The sequence below is a fragment of the Ranitomeya imitator genome, chromosome 10, assembly GCF_032444005.1.
Source record: "Ranitomeya imitator isolate aRanImi1 chromosome 10, aRanImi1.pri, whole genome shotgun sequence".
NCBI lineage: Eukaryota > Metazoa > Chordata > Amphibia > Anura > Dendrobatidae > Ranitomeya > Ranitomeya imitator.
In genome coordinates, this window is record NC_091291.1 from 119,239,131 (window position 1) to 119,255,346 (window position 16,216).

Sequence of the window (16,216 nt, forward strand, 5' to 3'; positions counted from 1 at the left end):
CCCTATAAGCAAGAAAAAGGCACATTACTATTGGCTAAAGCTCTGCTGATTGGCACCAGTGGTTTCCTGCCGGTCTTTGTTTCCTTTCCAGGAGCCAATCACCAGCCTCAGTGATCACCTACCATACTTGCAGGCATCACCGTGAGCCCAGCGATTGGCTGCAGCGGTCATGTGCCGGTATGACGTCTCATCCCTCCTGACTGATGACGTTATATTTCATATTGTTTCTTGCCCTTTTTTTTAGGTCAGGAGATATCAGAAATATGCACACCCTGGAATAAAGCATCGAAATGTGGAAATTGTAGGGAAAAAAGCTTCAATGAGAAGAATGTCCGAGAAGGCTGTAAGCAGTGCACGTTCTGTAACACAGGTGAGCTAAAAAAAATACCGGGGAGATGACAGCCCCTTCTATAGTTCTTAGTAGGGCTTGTGAGTGACAGAATTGTCCTCCCAACTCATAATCCAGCTATTTTAAAGGGTATGTCCTGCTCTGATGGAAACAGTGGCGTGAGCAGAGTCCGATGGGCCCCGCTGCAAGATTTGGACCAGGGCCAAGTGCAAGATCTGTGCCCCATCCTGGTATATATATATATATATATATATATATATATATACCTTAACTTGGGCCCCATCCTGGTTTATATATCCCTCATCCTGGTATATGTATACCCTATCTTGGTATATACAGTACAGACCAAAAGTTTGGACACACCTTCTCCTTTAAAGATTTTTCTGTATTTTCATAACTATGAAAATTGTACATTCACACTGAAGGCATCAAAACTATGAATTAACACATGTGGAATTATATACTTAACAAAAAAGTGTGAAACAACTGAAAATCTTATATTCTAGGTTCTTCAAAGTAGCCACCTTTTGCTTTGATGACTGCTTTGCACACTCTTGGCATTCTCTTGATGAGCTTCAAGAGGTAGTCACCGGGAATGGTTTTCACTTCACAGGTGTGCCCTGTCAGGTTTAATAAGTGGGATTTCTTGCCTTATAAATGGGGTTGGGACCATCAGTTATGTTGTGCAGAAGTCTGGTGGATACACAGCTGATAGTCCTACTGAATAGACTGTTAGAATTTGTATTATGGCAAGAAAAAAGCAGCTAAGTAAAGATAAACGAGTGGCCATCATTACTTTAAGAAATGAAGGTCAGTCAGTCCGAAAAATTGGGAAAACTTTGAAAGTGTCCCCAAGTGCAGTTACAAAAACCATCAAGCGCTACAAAGAAACTGGCTCACATGAGGACTGCCCCAGGAAAGGAAGACCAAGAGTCACCTCTGCTTCTGAGGACAAGTTTATCCGAGTCACCAGCCTCAGAAATCGCAGGTTAACAGCAGCTCAGATTAGAGACCAGGTCAATGCCACACAGAGTTCTAGCAGCAGACACATCTCTACAACAACTGTTAAAGGGACTCTGTCACCTGAATTTGGAGGGAACAATCTTTAGCCATAGGGGCAGGGTTTTCGGGTGTTTGATTCACCCTTTCTTTACCCGCTGGCTGCATGCTGGCTGCAATATTGGATGGAAGTTCATTCTCTGTCCTCCATAGTACACGCCTGCGCAAGGCAAGATTGCCTTGCGCAGGCATGTACTACGGAGGACAGAGAATGAATTTCAATCCAAGATTGCAGCCAGCGGGTAAGGAAAGGGTGAATCAAACACTCGAAAACCCCGCCCCTATGGCTAAAGATTGTTCCCTCCAAATTCAGGTGACAGAGTCCCTTTAAGAGGAGACTTTGTGCAGCAGGCCTTCATGGTAAAATAGCTGCTAGGAAACCACTGCTAAGGACAGACAACAAGCAGAAGAGACTTGTTTGGGCTAAAGAACACAAGGGATGGACATTAGACCAGTGGAAATCTGTGCTTTGGTCTGATGAGGCCAAATTTGAGATCTTTGGTTCCAACCACCGTGTCTTTGTGCGACGCAGAAAAGGTGAACGGATGGACTCTACATGCCTGGTTACCACTGTGAAGCATGGAGGAGGAGGTGTGATGGTGTGGGGGTGCTTTGCTGGTGACACTGTTGGGGATTTATTCAAAATTTAAGGCATACTGAACCAGCATGGCTACCACAGCATCTTGCAGCGGCATGCTATTCCATCCGGTTTGTGTTTAGTTGGACCATCATTTATTTTTCAACAAGATAATGACCCCAAACTCACCTCCAGGCTGTGTAAGGGCTATTTGACCAAGAAGGAGAGTGATGGGTGCTACACCAGATGACCTGGCCTCCACAGTCACCAGACCTGAGCCCAATCGAGATGGTTTGGGGTGAACTGGACTGCAGAGTGAAGGCAAAAGGGCCAACAAGTGCTAAGCATCTCTGGGAACTCCTTCAAGATTGTTGGAAGACCATTCCCGGTGACCTCTTGAAGCTCATCAAGAGAATGCCAAGAGTGTGCAAAGCAGTCATCAAAGCAAAAGGTGGCTACTTTGAAGAACCTAGAATATAAGACATAATTTCAGTTGTTTCACACTTTTTCGTTAAGTATATAATTCCACATGTGTTAATTCATAGTTTTGATGACTTCAGTGTGAATGTACAGTTATCAGTCATGAAAATACAGAAAAATCTTTAAATGAGAAGGTGTGTCCAAACTTTTGGTCTGTGCTGTGTGTGTGTGTATATATATATATATATATATATATGTATACATGTGTGTGTGTATATATATATATATATATTATAATATATATATAATTACACCCTATCCTGGTATATGTGTCCCTTATCCTGGTATATATATTGTTCTGTCTTCCTCCACGTAGGATGCTGTGTGGATTCCAACATACGGCTAAACCTTCATCCACATCCCAGTAAACAGACCGTGTTGATGCTTAAGTCTTATTTATTAGGGTGATGATAACCAAAACTATAAAGTTGAACAACAATGGTGGACAGTATTCATAGTAGATGATCGAATAGTGAATGATGTTGATGTACAAAGTGGATGTTCAGTGAATAATCATAGTGGATGACTGATCATAGTGGATGACTGATCATAGTGGATGACTGGTGAAAAACTGTAAATAACAGCATTTCAGTATATGCACATACAGGGTGCAATCACATAAATAACTGGGACATTACAGCAAGAATTATACAGAGTGCATTACACAGTAATTCTAACAGCACTGCCCTATTCTATACAAGAATGCATCTATCTACATGCAGAGTACACCTGAACCTAACTGCAAGCTGCAAAGCACATCTGCCTAACTATATCTGACTATAGGAGCTGCATAAGGCTTAAATACTAACACAAACATAAGATGCATTAAACCTTTATAAACGTACCGAGATCCGTTAGGACAGGGGTAAGAAAGTAAGCGAGACAGGAGCACGTGTGCCTCTCTGCAGATCTCAGGAAAAATGGCTACTGAAGCTTGTCTTCACAAGAAGAATGTGGGCGGAACTAACCCATAAGACATTGCTCTTAGGAGGGAAAGGTTGGTAAACAACATGAAAAGTAGGCAACTGATGACCTCCAGTGGCCACAACTTGAATAACATGATAATTAACTCTTTGCACATTAAGATGGGCAGAACACTCCCCGCTTGGCGTCAACAGATGCCACAATTAGGTTCTTTTGGGGAAAATAATAATACAAGCTCGGAAACGGGTCTGAGGAACAGTTTGTTTTCTCCAAGCTTGCACACTCTGACCTCTACTTTCCGCACTTTCCCATCTTTACTGGGCAGGGTCTTAATGACTAGGCTGAGTGGCCACTCGTTCCGATGTGACTGACTGTCTTTGACGAGTACAACATCGCCAGATTGAATGTTTGGGTGGTCTTTCTGCCACTTTGTCCTGCTTTGCAGAGTGGAAAGATACTGTTTCCTCCATCTATTCCAAAAGACGTTGGACACGCTTTGTACCTGCCTCTATTGTCGTCTGTAGAGGTCTTTGTCATTGAATTCTCCGAGTGGAGCTTTCGGGACACAGGTTTTCTGTGTGAGTAACATTGCAGGAGTAAGGATGGATGGATCTCCAGAATCACTAGAAAGTGCTGTCTTGTAGGACTGGGTTACATAAAATAGACAAGCTATAGCTCGAACAAGTGACTTCCATGTGGAGAACCTGCTGAACCGGTGAGATTCGAGGTGGCAGCTTGAAATCTCTGTATGTAGAGCAGACACTTGAGGTCGGATCTCTTCGTCTGCGTCTGGACCCACTAGTTCGAAAGTTTCAGGCCTGCTGATGTGGGACATCGAACGGTACAAAGAGGTAGGGCCTGTGAACCATGAAGTGTCCTTCAGATGACTGGGTGCAACGGATCTAGTCGTGTGGTCCGCAGGATTGTGGTTAGTAGGTACGTATTGCCACTGATTAGGGTCGGTGGATCTTCTTATCCGAAGTACCCGGTTGCTGACGTAGACGTAGAAGCGTCGTGTCTCGTTACAGATATACCCCAGTACCACCTTGCTATCGGTGTAGAACTCTGCATCCTCGATCTTCAGGCCCATCGCATCCGAGACCAGCTCGGCCAACTCAACTGCGAGGACAGCAGCACAGAGTTCCAGTCTCGGTATCGTGTGTTCACGAAGTGGCGCCAATTTCATCCGGCTCATAACGAACCCGATATGGCATTGTCCGCTTACGTCTGTGGATTTGAGGTACGCTACTGCTGCAATCGCTTTGACTGATGCATCACAGAAAATACAAAGTGTTTGCGTTTTGACCTCTGTGGATGGCACAGGAGCATACAGTCGTTTCACACGAAGGTTGGTAAGGGCTTCAAGAGACTTCCTCCACTCTGCCCACAGGTCAGCCTTTCCCGCTGGAAGTGGATCATCCCAATCAGTAGTGTCTTGGGTGAAGTCCCTGAGCATCAGCTTTCCTTGGATGGTTACTGGAGCTACGAACCCCAAGGGGTCGTATAAACTATTCACGAAGGAAAGAACTCCTCTGCGCGTGAAGGGTTTCTCATCCTTGCTGATCTGAAAGGTGAAGGTATCTGTCTTCAGGTCCCACAGCAATCCAAGGCTCCGCTGCATAGGAAGGGGGTCGATGCTGAGGTCTAAATCCTTTAGATCGCTGGAATAGTCTTCAGAGGGAAAGGCTTCCATCAACTCTCGGCTGTTGGAAGAAATCTTGTGTAACCTTAGGTTAGACTGAGCGAGCATGTCACGAGTCCTCTTTAGTAGACTGATTGCGGCCTCACTTGTCGGTGTGGACGTCAAACAGTCATCCACGTAAAAATCCTTTTCCACAAAGGACCTGACGTCCGAGCCATACTCTTCTTCACCCTTTTTGGCAGAATGTCGGAGGCCGTAGATTGCGACCGCTGGGGAAGGACTGTTCCCAAAGATGTGTACCCGCATCCGGTACTCTGCGATGTCTTCGTCCGGGTCGTTGTCACGGTACCAGAAGAACCTCAGGTAGTTTCTGTGTTCCTCTTTGACGAGAAAACAGTGGAACATCTGTTGTATGTCGGCCATAAATGCCACTGAATCTCTACGGAAACAGAGTAATACTTCCAGAAGTCTGTTGTTGAGGTCTGGGCCCGACAGTAAGACATCATTCAATGACACGTCTTCGCATTTGGCACTTGAGTCGAATACCACTCTAATTTGACCTGGCTTCTTAGGATGGTACACTCCGAAGATGGGCAGGTACCAACACTCCTCTCCGTGTCGAAGTGCAGGTGCAATCTCTGCGTGGTTGTTCTGGAATATCTTTCCCATGAAGGTAAAGAAATGTTCCTTCGTCTCAGGTGACTTCTGAAGCTTGTGTCTTAGGGAGATGAATCTGCTGTAGACCAATTCCTTGTTGTTGGGTAGGCGTCTCCTCTGAGGTCGAAATGGTAGAGGTGCGACCCAACTATTCGCCGTATCCTTGACTATTTGTTCGTCCATGATGTCCAGGAATATCTTGTCTTCTATAGACATCGCTACCTTGTTGTCTTCCTTCGTCCTGTGGAAGACTGTACATCCTATGTGGTCTTGTTCACCTTCACAGGCGTGGTCTTCGTTGATAGGAACTGAGAAAGGGCAAGGTAGGGGAGTGCTGCTCGGTAGTTCCTTTACCAGCAGACTATTGTGACACGGCTGGAAGAGAGATGGACGTCCATTTTCTAGTGTGCTGGTAAGCATACTGTTGACTGAGACCGGCTTGTGTGCTCCTCCTAGACAGACATCTCCTACAATGACCCATCCAAGGTCTTGCCTCTGCGCGTATGGAGCATTCAGTGAGCCGTTGATATATTCTCTAGTCTTGTGGACTCGTAGTATATCTCTTCCCAGAAGTAAAGCTATTGGCGCTTCTGGTTCCAACTTAGGTATCAGGTGGGCTATACGCTTCAGGTGGGGGTGATACGTTGCCACCTCTGGTGAAGGTATCTCAGACCTGTTGTCAGGAATCTGGTTGCACTCCAGGATGGTCGGTAGTGACAGACAGGTCTGGCCATCCATGGACTCCACTTTGTATCCGGTTGCTTTCCTCCCCGCCGTCTCGACGGTACCTGAACATGTCCTAAGGGAGTAGGGAGAACTGGGGCCTACAATGCTGAAGTTGTCAAAGAAGATGGACCTGGCTAAAGACCTATTACTTTGGTCATCTAGGATTGCATATATCTTGAGCGCTTTGTCTCTGTGGCCTGTTGGATAGACTCGGACAAGGCAGATTTTTGAGCAGGATCTTCCTCCCTTGAGTCCCTTACAGATCTCCGTACATTGAGAGGTGACCGCAGGGGTGTCTTCGACGGTGTTCTTCTGTTTCTCATCTTTCCCCTCTGCTTGTGACAACACTCCTGGAGGTGGTCCAGGATGCAAGGCTGTATTGTGATCCGTGCTGCTGCATTCTGCACATTTCACGCTAGCTCCACAGTTCCTGGCGAAGTGAGAGGTCGTAGCACAGCATTTGAAGCAGATGTTGTTTTCCTTGAGGAAACCTTTGCGATCCTCTAAAGTCTTCTCCCTGAAGGCTCTGCACTTTAGTAGAGGATGTGGTTTCCTGTGTAGAGGACACTGCTTACTGACATCCTGAGGTTTGCTCTCTTCCGTAGGGGGCTTAGTTGTCTTGTGTGGAGGACCTGTGGAATCAATATCAGTTTTATGGACTGCCACGGGTGTCTTACTGGGTTTGACACCAGGGGTAGTGGAACTTGACAGAGTGAAATCAAAACTAGGGTCATTTCTGATCTTGGCTTGCTGGGTGACAAACTCAACAAATACAGTAAAAGGAGGGAATGGTACGTTATGAATTTGTTTATACCGTGAGCCATGTATAATCCACCTTTCTTGAAGATTGTAAGGAAGTTTTTGTACTATTGGATTGACACCCCTAGCAGTGTCTAAGAATGCCAATCCAGCCAAGTGACCTTCCTTCTGGGCGACCTGTAACTCTATCAATAAATCACTCAATTCTCTAAGTCTTTGATAACCCTTGGGCCCTATCTTAGGGAAATCATCAATTCTTTTGAATAAAGCATTCTCTATTACTTCTACGGACCCATAGCATTCGTCAAGTCTTTCCCACACTTTACGTAAACCTATGTGTGGGTATTCTATGTTAATGTCTCTTAGTCTTTTAGCATGCTCGACCGATTCAGTTCCAAGCCACTTTACCAGGAGATCTAACTCCTCACTACTAGAAAGGTCCAGTCCCTGAATGGCGTTCTGGAACGAAGCTCGCCACGACCTGTAGTTTTCGGCTTTGTCAGTGAACTTTACAAGTCCTTTTGTTACCAGTTCTCGGCGGGCAAAGAACTTTGCCAAGTCTATGGTGGCTTGATCAGTGTTGGTACGAGCCGGTATGTTATAGCCATGTCTAGTGTGTGGTGCATCACCATACCTGTGAGACGCTCTTGGCTTCGGACAGTCTGCATAGTACCTTTCTGGTAAAGAAGATGTCTCTTTAAGGTGAGGTGGGAGCTGTACCTTCTTCTCAGTGGAACGATAGCTGTGGCCGACTCCTCTGTGTTGGACGTCTTCTTGTTTGTAGTAGCGAAGTTTGGGGTTAGATCGATGATAATCGGCGTAGGCTGATCGTTGTAGTCTGTCGAGGGTGTTGTCCATGCTGGAGTGTCGATGAACGTACTCTGCGACGCGCTGAGCTGGATCTTGCTGCTCTAGATCTGTTCCAAGAACGTTGCTGCGTCCCTCATAATCAGGATCCTTCATGGCTTCCAAGTACTCTGCCTTAGCTATTGCAGCTGCTTCCTCTTTGTCTACCATAAGTCTTTCTAGAGACACTTGCAGGCGCGCACCTTCTGCTTCTTGCTCTGCCCGCAAACGTGCAGTTTAAGCCTGCAAACGTGCATTTTCTGCTTCATGCTCTGCTTGTCTCAGCTTTAGATGCATTTCTTTCTCGGCAAAGGAGGACCTCGCTTTGGCTGCTTCAGCTTCAGCACGAGCGACAGCGGCCAGCTCTGCTAATGATGACCTGTTAGAGCTTGCTCGTGACCTCTTCTTGAGTGAGGATGTGCTGTTTCGAGACATTGTGCGCTTAGCTGCGTACTGCTGAGTGTTTTGGCGGGAAACTGAGTCTAGGTGCAGTGAGCTTCCGCGTGGCGGGAATGATGTAGCTTCTCTTGGCGGGCTGCAGTATAGTCCCGCGGCTGTATGGCGGCTGCTGTGATACCCGAATGCGGAGCAGTGTACGTGTTAGCGGTTCCGTACAGTCTGAACAACTACAGCCTGCGACCGGCTATAAGTTTCACTGAAGGCAGCTAATCTGTTCTTACTTTACAATCACCGCCTGCGACTGGCGGTCTCGTTTTTCACTGTTCTGTCTTCCTCCACGTAGGATGCTGTGTGGATTCCAACATACGGCTAAACCTTCATCCACATCCCAGTAAACAGACCGTGTTGATGCTTAAGTCTTATTTATTAGGGTGATGATAACCAAAACTATAAAGTTGAACAACAATGGTGGACAGTATTCATAGTAGATGATCGAATAGTGAATGATGTTGATGTACAAAGTGGATGTTCAGTGAATAATCATAGTGGATGACTGATCATAGTGGATGACTGATCATAGTGGATGACTGGTGAAAAACTGTAAATAACAGCATTTCAGTATATGCACATACAGGGTGCAATCACATAAATAACTGGGACATTACAGCAAGAATTATACAGAGTGCATTACACAGTAATTCTAACAGCACTGCCCTATTCTATACAAGAATGCATCTATCTACATGCAGAGTACACCTGAACCTAACTGCAAGCTGCAAAGCACATCTGCCTAACTATATCTGACTATAGGAGCTGCATAAGGCTTAAATACTAACACAAACATAAGATGCATTAAACCTTTATAAACGTACCGAGATCCGTTAGGACAGGGGTAAGAAAGTAAGCGAGACAGGAGCACGTGTGCCTCTCTGCAGATCTCAGGAAAAATGGCTACTGAAGCTTGTCTTCACAAGAAGAATGTGGGCGGAACTAACCCATAAGACATTGCTCTTAGGAGGGAAAGGTTGGTAAACAACATGAAAAGTAGGCAACTGATGACCTCCAGTGGCCACAACTTGAATAACATGATAATTAACTCTTTGCACATTAAGATGGGCAGAACACTCCCCGCTTGGCGTCAACAGATGCCACAATTAGGTTCTTTTGGGGAAAATAATAATACAAGCTCGGTAACGGGTCTGAGGAACAGTTTGTTTTCTCCAAGCTTGCACACTCTGACCTCTACTTTCCGCACTTTCCCATCTTTACTGGGCAGGGTCTTAATGACTAGGCTGAGTGGCCACTCGTTCCGATGTGACTGACTGTCTTTGACGAGTACAACATCGCCAGATTGAATGTTTGGGTGGTCTTTCTGCCACTTTGTCCTGCTTTGCAGAGTGGAAAGATACTGTTTCCTCCATCTATTCCAAAAGACGTTGGACACGCTTTGTACCTGCCTCTATTGTCGTCTGTAGAGGTCTTTGTCATTGAATTCTCCGAGTGGAGCTTTCGGGACACAGGTTTTCTGTGTGAGTAACATTGCAGGAGTAAGGATGGATGGATCTCCAGAATCACTAGAAAGTGCTGTCTTGTAGGACTGGGTTACATAAAATAGACAAGCTATAGCTCGAACAAGTGACTTCCATGTGGAGAACCTGCTGAACCGGTGAGATTCGAGGTGGCAGCTTGAAATCTCTGTATGTAGAGCAGACACTTGAGGTCGGATCTCTTCGTCTGCGTCTGGACCCACTAGTTCGAAAGTTTCAGGCCTGCTGATGTGGGACATCGAACGGTACAAAGAGGTAGGGCCTGTGAACCATGAAGTGTCCTTCAGATGACTGGGTGCAACGGATCTAGTCGTGTGGTCCGCAGGATTGTGGTTAGTAGGTACGTATTGCCACTGATTAGGGTCGGTGGATCTTCTTATCCGAAGTACCCGGTTGCTGACGTAGACGTAGAAGCGTCGTGTCTCGTTACAGATATACCCCAGTACCACCTTGCTATCGGTGTAGAACTCTGCATCCTCGATCTTCAGGCCCATCGCATCCGAGACCAGCTCGGCCAACTCAACTGCGAGGACAGCAGCACAGAGTTCCAGTCTGGGTATCGTGTGTTCACGAAGTGGCGCCAATTTCATCCGGCTCATAACGAACCCGATATGGCATTGTCCGCTTACGTCTGTGGATTTGAGGTACGCTACTGCTGCAATCGCTTTGACTGATGCATCACAGAAAATACAAAGTGTTTGCGTTTTGACCTCTGTGGATGGCACAGGAGCATACAGTCGTTTCACACGAAGGTTGGTAAGGGCTTCAAGAGACTTCCTCCACTCTGCCCACAGGTCAGCCTTTCCCGCTGGAAGTGGATCATCCCAATCAGTAGTGTCTTGGGTGAAGTCCCTGAGCATCAGCTTTCCTTGGATGGTTACTGGAGCTACGAACCCCAAGGGGTCGTATAAACTATTCACGAAGGAAAGAACTCCTCTGCGCGTGAAGGGTTTCTCATCCTTGCTGATCTGAAAGGTGAAGGTATCTGTCTTCAGGTCCCACAGCAATCCAAGGCTCCGCTGCATAGGAAGGGGGTCGATGCTGAGGTCTAAATCCTTTAGATCGCTGGAATAGTCTTCAGAGGGAAAGGCTTCCATCAACTCTCGGCTGTTGGAAGAAATCTTGTGTAACCTTAGGTTAGACTGAGCGAGCATGTCACGAGTCCTCTTTAGTAGACTGATTGCGGCCTCACTTGTCGGTGTGGACGTCAAACAGTCATCCACGTAAAAATCCTTTTCCACAAAGGACCTGACGTCCGAGCCATACTCTTCTTCACCCTTTTTGGCAGAATGTCGGAGGCCGTAGATTGCGACCGCTGGGGAAGGACTGTTCCCAAAGATGTGTACCCGCATCCGGTACTCTGCGATGTCTTCGTCCGGGTCGTTGTCACGGTACCAGAAGAACCTCAGGTAGTTTCTGTGTTCCTCTTTGACGAGAAAACAGTGGAACATCTGTTGTATGTCGGCCATAAATGCCACTGAATCTCTACGGAAACAGAGTAATACTTCCAGAAGTCTGTTGTTGAGGTCTGGGCCCGACAGTAAGACATCATTCAATGACACGTCTTCGCATTTGGCACTTGAGTCGAATACCACTCTAATTTGACCTGGCTTCTTAGGATGGTACACTCCGAAGATGGGCAGGTACCAACACTCCTCTCCGTGTCGAAGTGCAGGTGCAATCTCTGCGTGGTTGTTCTGGAATATCTTTCCCATGAAGGTAAAGAAATGTTCCTTCGTCTCAGGTGACTTCTGAAGCTTGTGTCTTAGGGAGATGAATCTGCTGTAGACCAATTCCTTGTTGTTGGGTAGGCGTCTCCTCTGAGGTCGAAATGGTAGAGGTGCGACCCAACTATTCGCCGTATCCTTGACTATTTGTTCGTCCATGATGTCCAGGAATATCTTGTCTTCTATAGACATCGCTACCTTGTTGTCTTCCTTCGTCCTGTGGAAGACTGTACATCCTATGTGGTCTTGTTCACCTTCACAGGCGTGGTCTTCGTTGATAGGAACTGAGAAAGGGCAAGGTAGGGGAGTGCTGCTCGGTAGTTCCTTTACCAGCAGACTATTGTGACACGGCTGGAAGAGAGATGGACGTCCATTTTCTAGTGTGCTGGTAAGCATACTGTTGACTGAGACCGGCTTGTGTGCTCCTCCTAGACAGACATCTCCTACAATGACCCATCCAAGGTCTTGCCTCTGCGCGTATGGAGCATTCAGTGAGCCGTTGATATATTCTCTAGTCTTGTGGACTCGTAGTATATCTCTTCCCAGAAGTAAAGCTATTGGCGCTTCTGGTTCCAACTTAGGTATCAGGTGGGCTATACGCTTCAGGTGGGGGTGATACGTTGCCACCTCTGGTGAAGGTATCTCAGACCTGTTGTCAGGAATCTGGTTGCACTCCAGGATGGTCGGTAGTGACAGACAGGTCTGGCCATCCATGGACTCCACTTTGTATCCGGTTGCTTTCCTCCCCGCCGTCTCGACGGTACCTGAACATGTCCTAAGGGAGTAGGGAGAACTGGGGCCTACAATGCTGAAGTTGTCAAAGAAGATGGACCTGGCTAAAGACCTATTACTTTGGTCATCTAGGATTGCATATATCTTGAGCGCTTTGTCTCTGTGGCCTGTTGGATAGACTCGGACAAGGCAGATTTTTGAGCAGGATCTTCCTCCCTTGAGTCCCTTACAGATCTCCGTACATTGAGAGGTGACCGCAGGGGTGTCTTCGACGGTGTTCTTCTGTTTCTCATCTTTCCCCTCTGCTTGTGACAACACTCCTGGAGGTGGTCCAGGATGCAAGGCTGTATTGTGATCCGTGCTGCTGCATTCTGCACATTTCACGCTAGCTCCACAGTTCCTGGCGAAGTGAGAGGTCGTAGCACAGCATTTGAAGCAGATGTTGTTTTCCTTGAGGAAACCTTTGCGATCCTCTAAAGTCTTCTCCCTGAAGGCTCTGCACTTTAGTAGAGGATGTGGTTTCCTGTGTAGAGGACACTGCTTACTGACATCCTGAGGTTTGCTCTCTTCCGTAGGGGGCTTAGTTGTCTTGTGTGGAGGACCTGTGGAATCAATATCAGTTTTATGGACTGCCACGGGTGTCTTACTGGGTTTGACACCAGGGGTAGTGGAACTTGACAGAGTGAAATCAAAACTAGGGTCATTTCTGATCTTGGCTTGCTGGGTGACAAACTCAACAAATACAGTAAAAGGAGGGAATGGTACGTTATGAATTTGTTTATACCGTGAGCCATGTATAATCCACCTTTCTTGAAGATTGTAAGGAAGTTTTTGTACTATTGGATTGACACCCCTAGCAGTGTCTAAGAATGCCAATCCAGCCAAGTGACCTTCCTTCTGGGCGACCTGTAACTCTATCAATAAATCACTCAATTCTCTAAGTCTTTGATAACCCTTGGGCCCTATCTTAGGGAAATCATCAATTCTTTTGAATAAAGCATTCTCTATTACTTCTACGGACCCATAGCATTCGTCAAGTCTTTCCCACACTTTACGTAAACCTATGTGTGGGTATTCTATGTTAATGTCTCTTAGTCTTTTAGCATGCTCGACCGATTCAGTTCCAAGCCACTTTACCAGGAGATCTAACTCCTCACTACTAGAAAGGTCCAGTCCCTGAATGGCGTTCTGGAACGAAGCTCGCCACGACCTGTAGTTTTCGGCTTTGTCAGTGAACTTTACAAGTCCTTTTGTTACCAGTTCTCGGCGGGCAAAGAACTTTGCCAAGTCTATGGTGGCTTGATCAGTGTTGGTACGAGCCGGTATGTTATAGCCATGTCTAGTGTGTGGTGCATCACCATACCTGTGAGACGCTCTTGGCTTCGGACAGTCTGCATAGTACCTTTCTGGTAAAGAAGATGTCTCTTTAAGGTGAGGTGGGAGCTGTACCTTCTTCTCAGTGGAACGATAGCTGTGGCCGACTCCTCTGTGTTGGACGTCTTCTTGTTTGTAGTAGCGAAGTTTGGGGTTAGATCGATGATAATCGGCGTAGGCTGATCGTTGTAGTCTGTCGAGGGTGTTGTCCATGCTGGAGTGTCGATGAACGTACTCTGCGACGCGCTGAGCTGGATCTTGCTGCTCTAGATCTGTTCCAAGAACGTTGCTGCGTCCCTCATAATCAGGATCCTTCATGGCTTCCAAGTACTCTGCCTTAGCTATTGCAGCTGCTGCCTCTTTGTCTACCATAAGTCTTTCTAGAGACACTTGCAGGCGCGCACCTTCTGCTTCTTGCTCTGCCCGCAAACGTGCAGTTTAAGCCTGCAAACGTGCATTTTCTGCTTCATGCTCTGCTTGTCTCAGCTTTAGATGCATTTCTTTCTCGGCAAAGGAGGACCTCGCTTTGGCTGCTTCAGCTTCAGCACGAGCGACAGCGGCCAGCTCTGCTAATGATGACCTGTTAGAGCTTGCTCGTGACCTCTTCTTGAGTGAGGATGTGCTGTTTCGAGACATTGTGCGCTTAGCTGCGTACTGCTGAGTGTTTTGGCGGGAAACTGAGTCTAGGTGCAGTGAGCTTCCGCGTGGCGGGAATGATGTAGCTTCTCTTGGCGGGCTGCAGTATAGTCCCGCGGCTGTATGGCGGCTGCTGTGATACCCGAATGCGGAGCAGTGTACGTGTTAGCGGTTCCGTACAGTCTGAACAACTACAGCCTGCGACCGGCTATAAGTTTCACTGAAGGCAGCTAATCTGTTCTTACTTTACAATCACCGCCTGCGACTGGCGGTCTCGTTTTTCACTGTTCTGTCTTCCTCCACGTAGGATGCTGTGTGGATTCCAACATACGGCTAAACCTTCATCCACATCCCAGTAAACAGACCGTGTTGATGCTTAAGTCTTATTTATTAGGGTGATGATAACCAAAACTATAAAGTTGAACAACAATGGTGGACAGTATTCATAGTAGATGATCGAATAGTGAATGATGTTGATGTACAAAGTGGATGTTCAGTGAATAATCATAGTGGATGACTGATCATAGTGGATGACTGATCATAGTGGATGACTGGTGAAAAACTGTAAATAACAGCATTTCAGTATATGCACATACAGGGTGCAATCACATAAATAACTGGGACATTACAGCAAGAATTATACAGAGTGCATTACACAGTAATTCTAACAGCACTGCCCTATTCTATACAAGAATGCATCTATCTACATGCAGAGTACACCTGAACCTAACTGCAAGCTGCAAAGCACATCTGCCTAACTATATCTGACTATAGGAGCTGCATAAGGCTTAAATACTAACACAAACATAAGATGCATTAAACCTTTATAAACGTACCGAGATCCGTTAGGACAGGGGTAAGAAAGTAAGCGAGACAGGAGCACGTGTGCCTCTCTGCAGATCTCAGGAAAAATGGCTACTGAAGCTTGTCTTCACAAGAAGAATGTGGGCGGAACTAACCCATAAGACATTGCTCTTAGGAGGGAAAGGTTGGTAAACAACATGAAAAGTAGGCAACTGATGACCTCCAGTGGCCACAACTTGAATAACATGATAATTAACTCTTTGCACATTAAGATGGGCAGAACACTCCCCGCTTGGCGTCAACAGATGCCACAATTAGGTTCTTTTGGGGAAAATAATAATACAAGCTCGGTAACGGGTCTGAGGAACAGTTTGTTTTCTCCAAGCTTGCACACTCTGACCTCTACTTTCCGCACTTTCCCATCTTTACTGGGCAGGGTCTTAATGACTAGGCTGAGTGGCCACTCGTTCCGATGTGACTGACTGTCTTTGACGAGTACAACATCGCCAGATTGAATGTTTGGGTGGTCTTTCTGCCACTTTGTCCTGCTTTGCAGAGTGGAAAGATACTGTTTCCTCCATCTATTCCAAAAGACGTTGGACACGCTTTGTACCTGCCTCTATTGTCGTCTGTAGAGGTCTTTGTCATTGAATTCTCCGAGTGGAGCTTTCGGGACACAGGTTTTCTGTGTGAGTAACATTGCAGGAGTAAGGATGGATGGATCTCCAGAATCACTAGAAAGTGCTGTCTTGTAGGACTGGGTTACATAAAATAGACAAGCTATAGCTCGAACAAGTGACTTCCATGTGGAGAACCTGCTGAACCGGTGAGATTCGAGGTGGCAGCTTGAAATCTCTGTATGTAGAGCAGACACTTGAGGTCGGATCTCTTCGTCTGCGTCTGGACCCACTAGTTCGAAAGTTTCAGGCCTGCTGATGTGGGACATCGAACGGTACAAAGAGGTAGGGCCTGTGAACC

General features: G+C 46.5%; 1 protein-coding gene across 1 annotated transcript in view; it reads left to right on the forward strand.

Moving 5' to 3' along the window:
• TNFRSF4 (TNF receptor superfamily member 4) overlaps positions 1-16,216 on the forward strand; it is a 53,185-nt gene that overhangs the window by 14,633 nt on the left and 22,336 nt on the right. The window contains exon 2 of the mRNA XM_069741260.1: positions 245-370. Within this exon, the coding sequence (XP_069597361.1) occupies positions 245-370 (126 nt within the window). The remainder of the gene's footprint in view (positions 1-244; positions 371-16,216) is intronic.